At 42.9% G+C, this 19,940-nt stretch overlaps 1 protein-coding gene across 1 annotated transcript in view; it reads left to right on the top strand.

Annotated features, from left to right (window-relative positions):
* Window positions 1–18,535, top strand: part of ZFAND3 (zinc finger AN1-type containing 3) — a 126,695-nt gene extending 108,160 nt beyond the window's left edge. The window contains exon 7 of the mRNA XM_070734264.1: window positions 16,008–18,535. Within this exon, the coding sequence (XP_070590365.1) occupies window positions 16,008–16,162 (155 nt within the window). The 3' untranslated portion in view covers window positions 16,163–18,535. The remainder of the gene's footprint in view (window positions 1–16,007) is intronic.
* Window positions 18,536–19,940: the final 1,405 nt, after the last annotated feature.

Consider the following 19,940-nt stretch of genomic DNA (forward strand, 5'->3'; position numbering starts at 1 on the left):
CTATATTAATTGGATCCAACTGAAATTTGTATATTGTTTTATTGACATGTTGTGAGCTGCCCTGAGTCCATGGAGAGGGACGGCATACAAATCAAATAAATAAATAAATAAATTCTCCAAGGCCCACAAGCTTGTTTTTGTATTGACAGTCATCTGTTGTCTACCTGGAGATGTTCCAGGTTACATGAGGCCTCCATCCTTGAAGTGGCTTCAGAACATGCTCTTCTATGGCATCTACAGTTCCCTGAAAACCACAGAAAAGCACATTTTGTTCTTGCATGGTTTTTGTGCATTCTTAATTCTCCATTGACTCTGGAAGGAGAGTCCATCATGGGTTGTAAACCAATCCTATTGGTAGAGACTGAGTTAATTTAAATAATTAATTAACTGGCACCGCCCCCTTAGCAGCCCCCATGAGCCAGTTTTAAAAACTCAGTCTAAGTGTAGAGACTGTAGTTTTATGTACTCTGTGTTTTTACTGTTTAAAATGTTTAAAATGTTTATATTTATTAAAGTGGTACCGTTAATTTTTTCTTCTTTTGTTTCACTGCAGGTGTGAAGACGTTTTCAAGGGGTCTCTGCCCTCCGTGGGCACCACCCCCAGCGTTATCTCCTCGGGGGCCCCTTCCCTCAGCGGGTACCACCCTGATCGAGGAGCACCACAGCCCAGGGTCCCTGTCCTCCGTGGTCAGACCCGGCTGCGAGCTGAAGGTGGGGGGGTCCGCCCCCCCCACTGCGCAGCTTCGGAAAGTCGATCCCTGGCCTTATTCTTCAAGAAAAAGCGGTTTGGCGGCGTGCCAGCGCCTCTCAGCTGTTCGGCGGCCGGGATTAAAGCCGCCGCCGCCGCGTTGTTACTAAAGCCGCCGTTTTTCTTGCTGCCGGCAGCGTTTTGAAGTCTCTTTTCGGCTTTTGCGAGTGGCTGCCTTCGTGGCTTCGGCTCCTCGGCAGAGGCAGGGATCGCGTTTGCCTCATAGCGCCGCCATTTTGGGCTGTCAAAAATAGACAAAAATGCCCGCGCTTTTTGTTGTGGCCAGAGGCTGTGAGGTTCCTCTCCGCCTTTTTATTAGGCGCGAATGAACAAGACAGGCAGTTCTGCGCATGTGCAGTGCCTGCAAAGCTCCCGATCGCCATTTTATTGCTCTGAGAGAGAAGCGAGTGTCGAGGAGCAGTGCTTTTTGAAGTCTGTGGTGTTGTGAGCAGCTCTAGTGAGTACTATGGAAGGTCACGCTACACCTGATAAGGTGACCTCTCCCTCGGTGGTCCCCAAAGAGAAGGCCAAAACTTCTAAGTCCAAGGACAAGTCTAGGACATCTCAGGCCTCTTCTTCATCATTTAAAGAAGCAGAGAGGCGTATCAAGGCCTTAGAGCAGAGACTTGAAGCTGCTCTTCATGTCCCAGCAGTGTCCTCTGTGCCTTCTCATTTAACTATGGCCAGAGAAAGTGTGTCTCCTTTACCTACTATGAGGCCTGCTGAATCCTTCTCTGAAAAGGACTGGTCTCCTGATAGACAATTTACCATTAATCCGGTTCTACCATCTCCAGGCCACAGTGGGCCTAGGCCAGGCTCTGCATCACATTCAGTGAGGAGCTGCCAGGGGCCATCTGCTACTTTCACACCCACAGCAGCAGGGTTGCGAACACAACCTGATTCCTGGCATCAGATGTCCCCATCAGTGCAGGATTTGATTAACAATGCCTACTCTCAGGGGATGGCAGCGGGGGTGCAACAAGTCACACAGCAACCCCGTCCAGTGCAAAAGAACCTGTGGTGTGCACCGCCCCCCTCAGGTATGGGGTCCTGGGCTGAGGAAGCAAACCCTTTGGAGGAACCTGACAAAGACTATGAACTGTCTGACGATGAGACACCGCCAGAACAGCCTGTGGCTGCTGGACTTTTTAAAGCTTCAACGTTCAGGGTCTTGCTTCGTAAGGCCAAGCTAACTGTAGACTTACCAGGTCCTGCAAAATCAGACACTTCGGATGGGACCAAACCAGCTACAGTCCTATTCAAGGAACCCCAACCTGAGTCAGAGCACATTCCATCCTCTGATATTATTGTGCAAAGTGTGAAAAGACCCTGGCAACACCCAGCTGCAGCGCAGGGGCCCTCTGCAGTGGAAAGAAGGTTCTACACTTGTGATGAGGAGGTGGAGAAATTATTGGAATTCCCTCCTATAGATCAGCCTGTCATGCAGCTGATTTCCAAGTCCTTCGTACCCTCTGAGACAGGCGATAGCTTGAAGCCTGAGGATAGAAAGGCAGAGGTGTTGATACGGAAAACGCACCAGATGGCGAGCTGGGGATTTCGAGCAGCGGTGGCTGCTTCCTTTTTCACCAGGGCATCTATAGTATGGCTGCAGGAGATGCAGGCCCGGCTGGGACCGGATGAAAGCCGCCTGAGACAGGATTTGGGAAAGCTGTTGGCGGCAGCGGAGTTTTCTGCAGACGCCACTCTGCATGCTGCCAAATTTTCGGCAAGGAGTATGGCGGCCACTTTGGCATCAAGGCGCCTCCTCTGGCTGAGAAGCTGGCCAGCAGACCTAAAGTCGAAATGGAACTTGGCCTCGGCGCCCTTTCAAGGGGAAAAGCTTTTTGGGGAAGCGTTAGATCCCGTCCTTGTGGAAGACAAGGACAAGAAGAAGTCCCTCCCCAGAGCTTACAGGCGCCAGGAGCGTCGTTATATCCCCTACCAACGCAGGCCTTCCTTTCGGTGGGACTCTTCTGCTCCAGCGGGTTAGAATGCTAGACCCTATTCCCAGCCCCAGTATAGTTCTAACACGTTCCGGGGTGATAGAGCGCCCTTCCAGGATCGCCAGAGAGGGTATCAACAGGCGAGGCGGCCCTTTCGTGGAAACCAGAGGGGCTTCAAGCGCCCTAAGTGACTCTGTCCATCAACACCTGGGAGGCAAGCTCCAGTTTTTCGAGGCCTCCTGGCGGACTACGTCTTCCGACAGGTGGGCGTTAGCAACTGTCTCCCAGGGCTTGCACTTGGAGTTCCTCCAGCCCCCACCATACCGTTATGTTCAGTGCCCAGTTCAGAGGGACCCCCAGAAAAGGTTACAACTTTCAAAGGAGATAGCCCATCTCTTGGAGATACGGGCAATAGAAGAAGTGCCCAGGCAAGAGATAGGTACCGGCTTTTATTCAAGGGTCTTCCTTGTACCAAAGTCATCGGGAGGGGTCCGAATGATCCTCAATTTGAAAAACCTCAATACTTACATCAAGTATCGACGATTCCGGATGCATTCTCTTTCGACCATCTTGGCTGCTATCCGACGACAGGACATATTGACATCAATAGACTTAAAAGAGGCTTACTTGCATGTCCCAATCCTACCGGCTCATCGGAGGTTTCTCCGATTCTACCTAGAGGGCTCCCACTACCAATACAGGGCAATGCCGTTCGGCCTCTCTTCGGCCCCTCGCACCTTTACAAAGCTGCTCGACGTATTGACTGCCCATATCAGGTCCCAGGGAATTCGAATCCTAGCATACCTGGACGATCTTATTGTCCTGTCCAGCTCCTCTCAGAGTGCGCTGGCCGATTTGGTAGTCACGAGACAGACGTTGGAATCCCACGGGTTCACGATCAACGAGGAAAAAAGTCATCTTTCTCCAACAGTCAGACTGTTACACCTGGGGTCCATAATAGATACTTCCACAGGGACTGTGACCTTATCCCCAGAAAGGATGGCAAACATTCGTCAACTAATCTTGCAGCTTCAGCGCCAACATCGGGTGTCGCTCGCGTTCCTTTCCAAGGTGCTGGGGACCCTGGTCTCGACTATCGGCATAGTGCCTTGGGCTCGTCATCATCTCAGGGCACTGCAATGGTTCCTTCTTCCATGGCAGAAGGCCAAATTGAGTCATTCACAAAGGTTAGTGCGGCTCCCTTCAGATGTCAAAGTGTCGTTGCGATGGTGGACTTCCCCAGCCTTGCACAAGGGGTCACTCTTCTGCAACCGGGACCGCTTAATCCTCACAACAGATGCCAGTCTGTCGGGCTGGGGGGCCCACATGGGACTGCATATGGCCCAGGGACTTTGGTCTCCGGAGGATCTGAGCCCGATCAACATAAACTATTTGGAGCTCAAAGCAGTTTTTCTGGCTCTTCAGGCCTTTTCCCCTTGGATTCAAGGCAAGCATGTGTTGGTCTTAACCGACAATGTGGCCACCAGGGCCCACGTCAACCATCAAGGGGGAACGAAATCTCTCCGTCTGATGGTCGAGTCAGCGGCCCTTTTCACCTGGGCCGAGTCCCGCTTAGCTTCTCTGTCGGCGGAACACATTGCCGGGACCAGCAACGTTCAAGCCGACTGGCTGAGCAGGTCCACTCTAGACCCAGCAGAGTGGAAGCTCGATCCCGGAGTCTTTCATCAGATAATTCAACGCTTCGGGACCCCTCTGGTGGACCTTTTTGCGTCACAAGCCAACACGCAGCTGGAGAGGTTTTATTCCCGGTTCCCAACACCGAGGGCAGAAGGGGTCAATGCCCTCTTGTCCCCATGGCCCAGAGGTCTGTTGTACGCATTTCCCCCGACGTGTCTCCTTCAACGAGTTCTGGACATTGTAATCCGGGAGAGTGCCGAAGTCATCATCGTGGCTCCATACTGGCCCCGAAGGCCGTGGTTCGCAGACCTGGTAGCCCTCTCGGTGTCCCCTCCTTGGAGGATACCGGATCAGCTCGTCTCCCTCACTCAAGGATCCATTTGTCACCCGGATCCTCAATGGTTCCAGTTAGCCGCCTGGCGTGTGAGCGGGAGAGACTGACGCAGCAACACCTTCCGGACACGGTCATTGCAACGATGCAGGCGGCTCGGAGGCCGTCGACGGTGCGAATATACCAGGCAACATGGGCTGCATTCTGCAACTTTTGTTCTAACCGCCACTGTGATCCAAAGCAGGCCTCGCTCATTGTAGTTCTGGAATTTCTCCAATCAGGGATTGAGCGGGGATTGGCCCCTAACACCCTGAAGCGACAAGTGGCTGCCCTGTCCACTATAATTCAGGTATCAGATTTTAGGTCCTTGGCTCACCATCCATGGGTGAGGGATTTCCTCAAGGGAGCTATTAATCAACACGCTCCTCCAGTACGGCGATTCCCTACGTGGGATCTTACCCTAGTGCTACGTGCACTCACGGGACCTCCCTTTGAGCCCATGAGGTCCATTTCATATAGATTGTTATCCATTAAGACATTGTTTCTGGTGGCAGTTACATCTGCCCGAAGGGTCTCGGAATTGTCGGCACTGTCCATCAGACCGGACTTGTGTGTGTTCCATCCGGACAGAGTGGTGATGCGATTGGACCCTTCGTTCATCCCGAAGGTGAATTCGGATTTCCACAGAAGGCAAGAACTGGTGCTACCGGACTTTTGCACACATGGTCAACATCCTTCCGAACTTCGTTGGCACAAGATTGATGTCCGAAGAGCCTTGAAGCTCTATATCAGGAGGACAGCATCTTTTAGAAAGACTGAAAGACTCTTTGTGTCCTTTGCTCAAGCCACGATGGGTCTTGGAGTCTCTTCCCAATCGCTTAGTCGCTGGATTAGGGATTGCATTGCTGAGGCTTATTCATCGAGGTCTCAATCTCCTCCCACCGGTGTTATGGCACATTCCACTAGAAGTGCGGCTACTTCGGCGGCTTGGTCAACTCAAGCTTCTTTGGAAGATATTTGTCGAGCTGCTACTTGGGCATCATCTTCTACTTTTATACGCCACTATAAACTGGACTCATTGGCTTCTGCAGAAGCTTCATTTGGCAGGCGTGTCTTACAGCGAGTGTGTGTCTCTCCACCGACCTCGGCCCAGCCTTTTCCCTCCCAGGGGAATTGATCTTTGGTATATCCCATGATGGACTCTCCTTCCAGAGTCAATGGAGAAGAACCGTTGTACATACCTGAACGGTCTTCTCAGTGCTCTGGAAGGAGAGTCCATACCCACCCGGCATGGTGTTTGGCCAGGTCGCCGGAGTGCTGGGACTGTTAAAGTTTATATTTGGTTATGAAGTTAATAAATTTTTCTGATTTTTACATTGTCTTCGTTTTTAAAACTGGCTCATGGGGGCTGCTAAGGGGGCGGTGCCAGTTAATTAATTATTTAAATTAACTCAGTCTCTACCAATAGGATTGGTTTACAACCCATGATGGACTCTCCTTCCAGAGCACTGAGAAGACCGTTCAGGTATGTACAACGGTTCTTCTCTGCTACTGTTCTTAATGTTAGTATTTTCATTTATGTTATTCTATATTGTTGGAGATCAAATTGTATTTATGTCAATTTTGTATCTTTTGTATGTGTTTCAATTCTCCATTAGAAGAAAGGTAATATTTAGATTTAGTATTTCTTCTGAAGAAGGGAGAGAGGAAAAGGCTAATAGAAGAGCTCAAGATGTAATTGGTGGAGTTACAATATTAATTAGAGTGTTTATTTGCCAAAATATTGATTATTATATTCAGGGATTTGCAGCAAATAAGTATCTATTTTGTAAAAAACATTACTTCAATTAGAACAAACTAAGTTTTAAGGGCAGGAACATATAACAACAGTGGCCGCTTATAAGGTTAATATGTGTGGAACTATAAAATGCCTCTGAAGTTTCTATAATATACCAAATAGCTCTGCTTGGAAATTTGCTGTTATTCTTGTCTTATCTGTCTTGCATTTTTATTGCACTAAAGCAGAAAACAGAAGATACAGATATATTGCCAGGATATGCTAGTAATGCTTGTTTGTTTTAATTAATTTTTGGTTACACTTTAGTTTTTAATTAAATTCCAATTTTGGGATGGAGTATGTTTGTGAAGATAAATGCTTCATAGAGTGACTTATAAAATAATAAATTTTAATTCAGGTAAATACTTTGTATCGATAAATGTTAGAGGGACAAATCCAAAACTAAGACTAAAAAATTAATGTCAATTTTGATATTATAACTTCTGATAAAATTCACACCTGAGTGAAAGAGAAGATTTTTTCATATAAATCTTTACTAATTGAACACCGATCAATTTCCGGTCACAATTCAAAGTGTTGGTTATGACCTTTAAAGCCCTTCATGGCACTGGACCAGAATATCTCCGAGACCGTCTGCTGCCACACGAATCCCAGCGACCGATTAGGTCCCACAGAGTGGGCCTTCTCCAGGTCCCGTCAACTAAACAATGTCGGTTGGCGGGCCCCAGGGGAAGAGCCTTCTCTGTGGCGGCCCCGACCCTCTGGAACCAACTCCCCCCGGAGATTAGAACTGCCCCTACTCTCCTTGCCTTTCGTAAGCTCCTTAAGACCCACCTTTGTCGTCAGGCATGGGGGAACTGAGACATCTCCCCCGGGCATATACAATTTATGAATGGTATGTCTGTATGTATGTTTGTTTAGAAAGTGGGGTTTTTAAGATATTTTTAAACTGTAATTTAGATTTGTTGTAAATTGTTTCACTTTGTTGTGAGCCGCCCCAAGTCTACGGAGAGGGGCGGCATACAAATCTAAAAAATAAATAAATAAATAAACAAACAAACACATGTTTTTGGCTATTTGGGAGAAATTACTGCCTGGACACTGAATTTGAATAATTCTTGCTGAGATAAATCACTTCTTAGTCTAGTATGGGAAACATTGCCCTAATTCTAAACAAGCTTTATTTAATCCATGATTGCACTGACATAATCAAATACAGTGATCCCTCAATTATCGCGAGGGTTCCGTTCCAAGACCCCTCGCGATAATCGATTTTTCGCGATATAGTGGTGCGGAAGTAAAAACACCATCTGCGCATGCGCGCCCTTTTTTTCCATGGCCGCGCATGCGCAGATGGTGTTTTTTACTTCCGCACCTGGGAAGACCCAGGGAAGGTTCCTTCCGCCACCCAGCAGCTGATCTGCTCGGCAGCGCCGCAGCAGCGAGGAGCCGAAGATCGGGGTTGCCCCTTTGCGTGGGCGGCGGGGAAGACCCAGGGAAGGTTCCTTCGGCTGCCCAGCAGCTGATCTGCTCGGCAGCGCCGCAGCAGCGAGGAGCCGAAGATCCGGGTTTCCCCGCCGCCCATGCAAAGGGGAAACCCGGATCTTCGGCTCCTCGCTGCTGCGGCGCTGCTGAGCAGATCAGTTGCTGGGCGGCCGAAGGAACCTTCCCTGGGTCTTCCCCGCCGCCCACGCGCCACTCGAGAGCAAGAGGGGGAGAGATAGAGAAAGAGAGAGAAGGAAAGAAAGAGATGAGAGAGGGAGGAAGAGAGTGAGAGAGGAAGAAGCAAGATAGAGAAAGAGAGAGAGAAAGAAAGATGAGAAAGGAAGAGAGTGACGTCATCGGGTGGGAAAATATTTTTAATTAATATTTTTTGAAAAATCGCGATATAGCGTTTCGCGAAGATCGAGATCGCGAAAATCGAGGGATCACTGTATATCAATTATGACTGAGATATGTGTCTTCATGACAGTTTTGACTATTAGTGGCCGCTTAGATTTTCTATACAATGATCTATTCCAAACTGGTCTTTCAGTCTTCTCACAGTACACTCATTGCCATTGTAACTGTGTTCATACTGCTGTTTCTATTCTTTCCTTCCATATGTCCCAACATTACTGATTTCTCCAGAATTTTATAAGCTTCGTATCCAAAGTATGATAATTTGAGCTTGATTTCTTTGGCGATCCATTGGTTTGTTTTCATAGATAGCTATGCAGGAGTCTTCTCTGATACCAAAGTTTTAAAATGTCAGTACTCCTGTACTGTTTCTTCATATTCCCAACTTTCACTTTCATGGAACGTCATGGGAAAAACATTGCCAACATCCTGATTTTTACTGGTATTTGAATATTTTTTCCTTCGTATCTGCTCTACCAAGTGCAGATCTGTGGCATATTTCTTGGTTGATGTTTCCATTATGGTTGACAAGTCAAAATAGCCAGAAGCTATTCATACCTTCACAATAGCTTCATTATCAATTCTAAGACTTGTTATTATTGGTTGGGTCTTTGCTATATACAGTGAACCCTCGAGTTTAGCGTCCTCAAGGATCGCGCAAGGGCTATTTCGCGAGTTTTCAACCCGGAAGTAAACTCCACCATCTGCGCATGCGTGCCCTTCCACGCATGCGTAGATGGTGGAGTTTCCCCGCCGGGCAGAGGCTTCCCTGGGTCTTCCCCCTCTTGCCCCCGTAAGACCCCAGCGGCGGCGCGAGCAACGGCGTGGGCGGGCGGGCGGCACGCGCGGGGACACCCCAGCTCGGCTCCCCAGCTGGGAAGCGGCCCCAGCAACAGCGTGGGCGGGCGGGCGGTGCCCGCGCGCTTGGGGACATCGCAGCTCCGCTCCCCAGCTGGGGAGCCGAGCTAGGGAGTCCCCACCGCGCGCGCGTTGCTGGGGAAAGCGCGCGCGCTTGGGGAATCCCTAGCTCCGCTTCCCAGCTGGGGAGCCGAGCTAGGGAGTCCCCACCGCGCGCGCGTTGCTGGGGAAAGCGCGCGCGCTTGGGGAATCCCTAGCTCCGCTTCCCAGCTGGGGAGCCGAGCTAGGGAGTCCCCACCGCGCGCGTGTTGCTGGGGAAAGCGCGCGCGCTTGGGGAATCCCTAGCTCCGCTTCCCAGCTGGGGAGCCGAGCTAGGGAGTCCCCACCGCGCGCGCGTTGCTGGGGAAAGCGCGCGCGCTTGGGGAATCCCTAGCTCCGCTTCCCAGCTGGGGAGCCGAGCTAGGGAGTCCCCACCGCGCGCGCGTTGCTGGGGAAAGCGCGCGCGCTTGGGGACATCGCAGCTCCGCTCCCCAGCTGGGAAGCGGAGCTAGGGAGTCCCCACCGCGCGCGCGCGTTGCTGGGGAAAGCGCGCGCGCTTGGGGAATCCCTAGCTCCGCTTCCCAGCTGGGGAGCCGAGCTAGGGAGTCCCCACCGCGCGCGCGTTGCTGGGGAAAGCGCGCGCGCGCTTGGGGAATCCCTAGCTCCGCTTCCCAGCTGGGGAGCAGAGCTGCGATGTCCCCAAGCGCGCGCGCTTTCCCCAGCAACGCGCGCGCGGTGGGGACTCCCTAGCTCGGCTCCCCAGCTGGGAAGCGGCCCCCAGCAACAGCGTGAGCAACGGGGTGGGCGGGCGCGAGCAACGGGGTGGGCGGGCGAAGGGCGGGCGGCAGTGAAAGCAAAAACACCATCTGCGCACGCGCAGATGGTGTTTTTACTTCCGCACCGCTACTTCGCTAAAAATCGATCATCGCGTGGGGTCCTGGAACAGAACCCTCGCGATGATCGAGGGTTCACTGTATTCTAACTCCTATTTTTTCATTGTGCCCTTTGAATTTCATTACTAGAATTTACAGATAATTTACATTTTCTGCTGTTAAACTAGTGCCATAAATATAGCACAAGTTATTGATGTTATTTCCTACAATTTCAAAACGAAACTTGTCTCCTCTCAGTATAACATTCCTCATTATACATTCAACACATAGGAAATATTTTTTGAAGCTATTACCTACAACCAAAAGGCATTTGATACCTAAAGCAAGAGTAAGCAGATTCAAATACATATTATAAATGTATATTTTATAGTAAATACAAAGCTAAAAATATAGGATGCTTTTCAGGTTTTTTTTAAAAAGGGGAAATTACCAATTGTTTTGAATACCTGTTGTATTACCTCTGAAGCAAAGTATATTCATATGATTAATAATATGACTATCAAAGAAAAATGGAATTCATCAAAACTTACTTCAATCTAAAATAGTTTTTAATGTGAAAAATGATAATTTCAGTGCTTCCCCAGCATTTCTTTTCAAGAATAAGATGCGTATAGTTTAATAAAATCTTAAGACAGATCATTTATCATGAGATATATTTTTTAAAAATGAATCAAAACATGTTATTCATATGAACGATTTATATCTGTGGACTTCCTTCCAGTATTTTTCATGAAGAAAGCATGTTGTTTTTAGGTCCCAAATAGTGTTTTCCATAGGGTATTTCCCTGTTGGAAGCATCCCGGAAATAATATCTTTGTAGGAAGTTTCATATTAGAACCAGCAGTAAGTCTTAAAGTAATTAAGCTTTGTTCTCATTTCTTTGGGTTTTCTCAGATATCTTGTATTAGAGACTACGAAAAGGGCATTAATTTGTTTACTAAACAAGTTTGAGACGTTGACAGCAGAGCACAGTAGAGTCAGAATCAGGACATGTGAAGAGTTTCGGGGTTCCAAATAGCATCCAAAATTAAATCAGAGTCCAAGGCAAAGTATTTATTAATAGATGGCACATCTGGGTGAAACCTGAATCTGAAGTCCTCCGGATTTCACCCTCCAGTTGAAAGTTCAGATCCTTGCCCCCACACTCACAAATCCATCATGTCCAAACTTCTGTTGCCATACTGGCATCGTCCACCCATCTTCTTCCCTACAGGTCCAGAGATGCAGAGATAAAGGATGAGCTTGGCTTTCTAGAAAGAAATTGTTATGGTTATACAGCGTTCCCTCAATTTTCGCGGGTTCGAACTTTGCGAAAAGTCTATACCACGGTTCTTCAAAAATATTAATTAAAAAATACTTCGCGGGTTTTTTCCCTATACCACGGTTTTTCCCGCCTGATGACGTCATATGTCATCACCAAACGTTCGTCTGCTTTTAATAAATATTTCTTTTAATAAACTTTAATAAATAAACATGGTGAGTAATAATCTAAATGGTTGCTAAGGGAATGGAAAATTGCCATTTAGGGGTTTAAAGTCTTAAGGGAAGGTTTGTGATACTGTTCATAGCCAAAAATAGTGTATTTACTTCCGCATCTCTACTTCGCGGAAATTCAACTTTCGCGGGCGGTCTCGGAACACATCCCTCGCGAAAAGCGAGGGAACACTGTATACCAACAACCTTATGCAATGCCCCCTCCCATTTTCCCACAATAGAAAAAGCATAGTAAAATAGTATAAAGTGTGGCAGGCCTAAGCACCCAAATAAAATGACTTTGTCCTGACAAAGTGTTACTAAATTGAATATTGTTTTTAATAACCCAGAGTTCTTTTCAAACAGGAGAAAGTGTTAATTACAATAGGTACAAAAGGGAATTGGCTAAAGGAGATAAATTATCAGCAAATATAAAAGCTCCTTTGGAAGCTTTGTTGAACTTGACTAATAAGAAGATTTTGTTTTTGGAGTACTGTAACAGAAAGTATACATGGCTCAAGATTGGCATCAGTTGCTATGCTTTTGGGATATAACCCAAAACATGTTGCTACAGTGGAACATGTTTTGTGAACTACACTCCAGTTATAATTAGTTGCCCTCCCTGCGTATTACCACCTTGATTTTACAAAAATAAAACTATACAATGCAGAGTCAGTATTCAACAAAGATTTATGATCAGAAAAGTAACATGAGAAGGATTAATGGAACTAATGGGACAATACAAAAAGAAGGTTTGTTGCACTGTTTATAACAAGATCTTTGGGTAGATTATGCCAGGCTCTTGAATATATTAAGATTAATATGAGCACCAGGACAACTGATTGTTTTTGAAGAATTCTTTATTTTTGACGAATTCTTATAAAGTAGTGAATAAGAAGCTGCTGTTAAAAATTAAATTTGAAGAAACAGAATGTTTTAGAATATATGTTCAAGTAAGACATAGATGCATATTGGCTTTATAGTATTTAAATATTATATTGCATACATTAATGGAATGCAAGTTGGAAGACTTCAGAGTTGGAATCAAAATTGGTGGTTGAAATACTAACAATGATATATGCAATGATACACTTTATTAGCCAAAAATAAGAAGACTTTGAAAATAAGAAAATGAGAAATGGGGAGTAAAAAAAAATCTGTCCATCTTAAATGTTAAGAAGTTGAAGGTAATGTCAAACTATATGCTTAGTGAATATTTAATTCATAAAGAAATAATAAAGGTTACGTGTAGTTTTCTTTTGTTCAGTTCAAAGGAGGACAGTATGCCTCAGAAGTAAAGATTAATCCTAAGTAGGAAAACAGTGACTCTGCTTTCTCTGATGAGATTAATAGTAATACAGACAGAATGGTGAAGAAACTAGTCTTCCCAGTTATGTGGCTATGGAAAATTAACAATTGGCTAAAAGAAGGAGGTGCTTTTACTTTACTGTATTTTTTGGAGTATAAGACACACTCCCTCCCCCTTTTAAAAGTGGGTGAAAATGTCTGTATGTCTTATACAGTGAATGTTACCCACCCACCAGCCCTAACCGTCAGCCATTTTTGGCCTGCACACATTGCATTTTCAGCCTCTGCATACTTTATTTTAGACCTATTCCAGGCTGCGGTGATCACAAGAGCACATTGCCGCTGATCGCCGCCTCAGCACATCACATTTTTGGCCTCTACATGAAATATTCGGCCTCAGCACGCCTTGGTTTTGGACTCCACATGTCGCATTTTGGACCTGTTCCAGGCAGCGGGGATCGCCTCCGCCACTGATCCCAGCCCACCTGGAACCAGCCAAAAATGTGACATGCGGAGGCGACAATAACCGAAAATTGCACCCTTTGGGCATATAAGGCAAGCAGATGATAAACTAGAAAAAGTCCCTATGGTTGAGGAAAACGAAATAAGAGGGAGTCAATGAATAAGTTGGGGGGATGGAATTACAGAGTTGACATTTTTTCCAAGGAAATTACTAAGATGCACATTTGTTTATGCAGTCAAGCACAATTCATAGTACCTAACTGTCTAACCATATACTGTATGTCTGACTGATTCTATGAGACTCTTTAGCTTACTTCCTAGATGTTCTTGAATTTGTTTGTCTAAGTATGGTTCTCATGATGTACACCAGGAGTGTCAAACTGGCAGCCCACGAGCCAGATGTGTCCATATGCAGACCACATCCATCCCTGCTCTGCCAATGGGGAAAATGTTTGAAACATCACGTAATTGCAATGTGACCCTGCGAGTTTGCCACCCATGATATACACTATTTTTGCCATGTGTAGGATATATCCTCTTGTAGATCACAAATTTGAGTCACATTTTCTAATATTAAAATATTATATAAATGAATTAATTTAGGTGGAAATAGATATGCCCACTTGCTGATGAACAGCATCTGCCAGTAAGACAGATTTCCCCTATATTTTCAAACCCTAATTAAAGAAGAACTCGCTACAGCAGTTTTTAGGAAAACTAATAGGAGGAGCCCTGTGCATGTGCAAAAATATATACATACAGAGGAACATTGCACTGGCGCATTTTATAAAAATTAGGCTCCCACTTTGAAATACTTTTTAATTCCTCTGACTTTCTACCATTTTTGTGGGGCATGTGCTTGTTACCTTGTTACACAAGTTTATAATTTGTCAGTATTTTAATCATAAGATCCCAGTACTACTAACAGAGCAATAGTTGCAAACTTATACACAGTAAGTAATATGCACTGATTATTTTTTTTTAGCCTTGGTAAACAAAATGTCAGAAATGTGCTTCTTACATAAGAGTATATTAACTTAAACATAAGATTTCATAACATGGCACCATTTAAAAAAATAATAATTCAGATTCTTTGAGTACCTTTTACATTGGACTGCTATGTTATACAGACCAGAGACAAGGTCGTTAGTCACTCTCAGCTCAGATATAATTATTTTGTCTGAGATTTGACTGCAAAAGGGGGGGGGGGGTGCTACCTGTTGTTGTTGTGTTGTGCTCAAAGCATTCTGGAATAAAATATTAAATACTTGTTAAAAAAAGATTTGAATTTTACGTTTCTGCCTTAAGCAGAGAATCAGTAAACACTTATTATCTTGTTTGTTTCTACTGAAGATCAGTAATTAGATATCATTTTTTGGAAAATTACTGTCTGTAGTCTCTTACAATATAGACATGTTCTAACAAATTATTTCCCCTAATTAAGAGTTCATTTAATAAAGAACTTCTAGAATGGTTGAAAGCTAAATAAAATTGTATATTCACTTCCGAATACAAAGGTAAAGGAATAATTGGAAAGAAAATCATTTTTTACCAAACAAATTGCATTTGTTCCAGAATGGATTATATTATTTGTTTTAAATATTTTATAGTAAGTTTAAATTTTTAAAAAAGCACTGCAATTTAGACTAGTCTTCTTTGACTAAGAAATCATAACAGCTAGAAAAATCTGCACAAGTATTTCAAGAATTATACTGATGTGCAAATATATTTATATTCCAAACCCCCCAAATTGACACATACTGTCTGGCACTACGTAGTTCAGTAGTACATAAATTTGCACTGCCTTTATCTCTGAAAGTTTCTAGATATTTTTAGGTAAATCGTTCACCTTTGTCAATTAGAATTTCAAATTAGCAGTGAAGTGCAAAAATTCATGGAAAAGGCACAAGTGAAAAAGCGGAAGCAGAATTTTGTACAAGAATAATAGTGTCATTGTTGAAGTTAGTTTTGAAGTGGCTCCAAATAAATTATCTGTAAAGAAACACATTTAAAAAAAAAAATCTGGCACATGGCCTGAGCTGCTGATTATAGATGGTTAGCTGTTTCACACCAACATAACAACTAACAGCTGTCAATGTTTGCATGAAGCTGCATCAGGTGTTCTGATTTGAGAAAATATACTTTGGCTCTATTGCTATAAATCCTCTTCAGATGCTGATGATGAGGTTATTTGTTACATATTTCACAGTTATCCATTTCAAAGTTAACTCTTTCAGTTGTGATTTTCAAAATTAAAACTTGCTCTCCTTTATCTATGGGAAAGTTCCTTTAGAGGATTTCACTTCAGGCATGAGTTTCTATACTGAGATTATATTTTAAATGGAAGGCACAATATCAAAAATAATGACAATGGAAAATTTTAGTGGGTAATTTAATTAAAAAGATTTAGTGGGTAGCTCTCTCTAGCTGTGAGTAACCTGAAGGTTTCAGTTGGTTAATTTATTCCTAGTAGCATTTGGTTATTTAGTGACTAGATGGCAAAAGCATGCGCTAAGCCATAGACACTTTTTTATAGTAATTAATCTCTCTAGAAGCTGTTAGTACATTCCTAACTTTATTCACTCTTCCTTTTTCTTTTTACCTTCTGTCCTTACAGGTTATGTGTTCTGTATGTTGCATCGCCTGCCTGAACAGCACGATTGCACATTTGACCACATGGGACGTGGGCGTGAAGAAGCCATTATGAAAATGGTGAAACTGGACCGGAAAGTTGGGCGATCATGCCAGCGCATTGGCGAGGGCTGCTCCTGAGTGGCAAGACTCTTCAACCAAATGCTGTTCTCTTAGTTCACTAATGTTAGCCTTATTTAGGACAAAGTCAGCCAGACACTTGTACTGGGCAAGTTTCAGACTACAGCCAATCAATTTCCTTTCTTTAGCCAACCATCCTGGTACTGTAGTTTAGGAGTTAAATGGTGATCAACACTGATTACTGGCTGGTTGTTAAGGTGCCTACTAGCCATTGTATTAAAAAAAATGAAGACATATTTTTGAGCATGGCTAGTGGATTGTAACAAAAATATAAAGGCTTCTATTATTGCAGGAGTCAAGTTCTTACAAACAAACAAAAAGCCTTATGTTGGAAAGTGTCCAGCAGCTGAGTAGAAACTGATGTAAAAGACTGCTTATATGCATAACATGCCGGAAGAAACTACCCTTATTAGCCTGGCTTTCCTGTCCTTACTATTAGCTAACCTTGAAGAGGTGAAACTCTGTTTGAAGTAAGCAGGGTGGTTGCTAAACCTAGAAGACCTAAACCCTTATTTTTGCTATTTCCACGCATGTCTTCTAAGGTCATGCAGCGTCACCAACATCAGGAAATCTCTTAGGGTAGGAACAGCTTTCTAGGTAGCCAAAAAGAGGGGACAGATTCTTATGACAACTTTTATATTAGATGAAAATATCAGATTACAGGGAAATTATTCCTTCACTAAGGTGGAGGAGGAAATACCTTACTTTAAAGTTAGTGCTATTTTGGAACAAGCAGTAAACAGCGTGCATTTTCTACACAGCATCAACAACATTTCTGAAGTGGTGTGATCCAATTCCATATGCCAACCATAGTTTACTGTTTCCCATCAGCCAAAATCTGATTGGCTCTTGTTTGCCTTTTGCTAAGTGCAGGTATCTGATAATTGAACAAATAAGGCTAATTCACAGCACAGTAGCCATGCCTGGATTCTACAGACTGACTTTCTGTAGCTAGACGTGTATTGAGGGGTAAAGGACATTTTTGTAGCAAATGGAATTCAGTTAACAGTATTGGGGGAACAACCAGGAAAATCACCCTTTATTGAACTGAGTTTGTACACCTCACTTCCAGTGTATTAAGGAGATAATCAAATGGGCTGTCCCAGCCTTGTGACTATGCAGCTTGGTACTCAGTGAAGGTCTCTGCTCATCATCAGTGGCGAAGCAAGTGACTATAAAATGCCTTTCATAGAATGGGGACTCTCCAGATCTGGTCTTTTAGAGCTACTATTCTATACTGGGTATGTCAATTTCATTGAACTGAACTGCACATTTTTTGTTGTTTGTTTCTTTGTTTTTAATGTGCAGTGGTTTCCTCTAGCTACAGGCAATTGTGTCTGCAAGAAATATATATCTATATATATATATATATTTATAATGGCCTAATGTGGAATGTTTACCCCACAAACTGGTTAGTGCTCAGTTAGCAATTTGGAATTAGGTCTAGTAGGGAATAGGGAAGGGTTGCTGGAAGAAGGGTATCTGTTTTGTCTCTCATTTTCACAAATAGAATATATTTAAGCTACCAAAAAGGGTGAATTCCCTCCTATCACTCTTTTTAAAAAGGTTGTAGATAGAGCAGCTTAAATAAGTCACTGACTGCTCTGTATGTTCTGAAGATTAGTGAATAGTTTGCAGGTTGATTTGTATTTAATCTGGTAGCCAGTATGGCCAGTGAAGGAAACCTTTGCCTATATTGCAAATTGGTGATGAATTCAATTCACCATTCTAAGGTTCAATATGGAAAAGCCATTCTGTGTTGTACTCAAGGCTTTGAAATCAGCAATGGAATTTCCAGCTGCATATTCTGTTTCCTAAGGAAGTATTCTCCTGTCATCGCTATGTGGGAGAAACCAGACAATTTTCTTTGCATTTGCCATGAAGAGTTTCATACAAACATGGACTTCAGCTGCTGCCACGCTATGCACTTTCTTCCCTTCTAAAATTCTAGCATAGCATTTGATGGACATTCTGATTGATGTACAAGACTTTCAGATTAATAACAAAGATGCTGTTTTTCTCTTGTTAATGTTTCTTTAGCCCTGATACACGTGCACAGTTGATTTCAAGGTATCTCTTGAGCAAACACTACTCAAATTCATGTGGATTACGGACAATGTTCACTTAAAAAAGTGGGGGGGTTGTTCCTTTGCAGTATCTGTTCTGTGAGGTTTGTTCACCGTAAAGAAAGCTTCAGTTCTTGTAATCTTAAAGAAATCTTATTTAACCCTTTTTGTGTTCTAGATTTACTTACACATGTAGCTTAGAGCTCAGTTTTAGTTTAACATTGTGAAATATTAAAAATGATTGTAATTCTTTTTCCTCCTGCTTAAAAAAAACAAAACCATTAAACAGATCAGATTAAAAGTTGAATTCTTCTCTGAGTTTTGCAATAGGTATGTTCCTCAATTCAGTGGCTGCTATATGGCTTAGGGTTTTTAAAAATATATTGATTATGAAGTTTAAGAGGATAACAAATACTTCATTATTGATCTGTAGCCTTCAAATTAAGGCATATCCTAAATACTAGATTTAGGTGGCCATTTCTGGCTGAGAAATCTAGGCCAGAAAAAAAATCTAAAACTATGTTCTTTCCCATAAGAACAATATATCTAACTTTGACATTTTATACCTATGTAAAAAAGAATCTCAAGAGTGTCAAAAGATTTCCCAGGAACAAAGATCAGTCTACGAACTGGTATCATTGTTCTGCCAGAAATATTTGTGTCTTCTATAGCAGATGTTCCTTAATTCACTTTAACATCCTTGTCTAATTTTTCATTTTATTCATGAATTAGTTCAATTTTCATGGTTGTTCAGTATATATATCTGAAAGAATTGCATAACAAAACTCAGCAAATAAAAATCCAAGCTTTTAAAAACTAAGGCAAATATAACTAAGGGAAGAAATTGAAGGTTTTACATTGGATATTAAAATCCAGCAGATGCTAAACTTAATTCCTTTTATTTCTTGTTGAATTTTGAATTATCTGGTACAAAAAAAATATTGAACGAATGGGATATATATTTGCACTTCGATCTACTTCTTACATATACTGTGAACTTATAAAAATAACTTATTGCACTTTTTAATATTTGTGATCTAGCAACAAAAATTAAGTGATGTGAGAATGCTCTATTAACTCCCCTCATTACTCATTAACATTACATTTTGCTTTTATAATATTTTAATGCATGCAGTTCTAGGTTTATAGACCTCACTTAAATAGAATGCTGAACTGTTTTGCTAAGACATTGCATGCTCCCTGGAGACTTCTTTTCTGCAGAATTAGATGGAATTTCATATTATGAACATATCACAATTGTCACCAAAGGTTTACCACAAAACTGGAGGATCATTCAACCATGTGTTGAGTTCTATCAAAATGAAATGAACTCTCACCATATTCTTTTTGTATTCTTAGATACATTTCATGACTGTTTGACAGCTGTTGCCATTCAAATCCCAGTAAAGAAGCAGCAGAAAAAAAGCACTTTTAAAAAAACCTGGCTAAATATCAAGGGAAAAAAACATTTTTCAAGTGAGATAGAAATAGTAGAAATACAAAACCAAAACGTAGTACTAGAAATAAGTATTATATCAAGAATTTAAATTGTTTTTACTAAACAATACTATATAACAGAGTCTTTTAAAATTATTTTAATGTAATTTTTTTCAAAATAAAATACAAAACTATTTTTTTACAGGAACAAATAAAAAACAAAACAAGAAAACACATTAAAAGAAAAATATATTAAGAAACACATACACATAAAA

The sequence above is a fragment of the Erythrolamprus reginae genome, chromosome 1, assembly GCF_031021105.1.
Source record: "Erythrolamprus reginae isolate rEryReg1 chromosome 1, rEryReg1.hap1, whole genome shotgun sequence".
NCBI classification, from domain to species: Eukaryota; Metazoa; Chordata; class Lepidosauria; order Squamata; family Dipsadidae; genus Erythrolamprus; species Erythrolamprus reginae.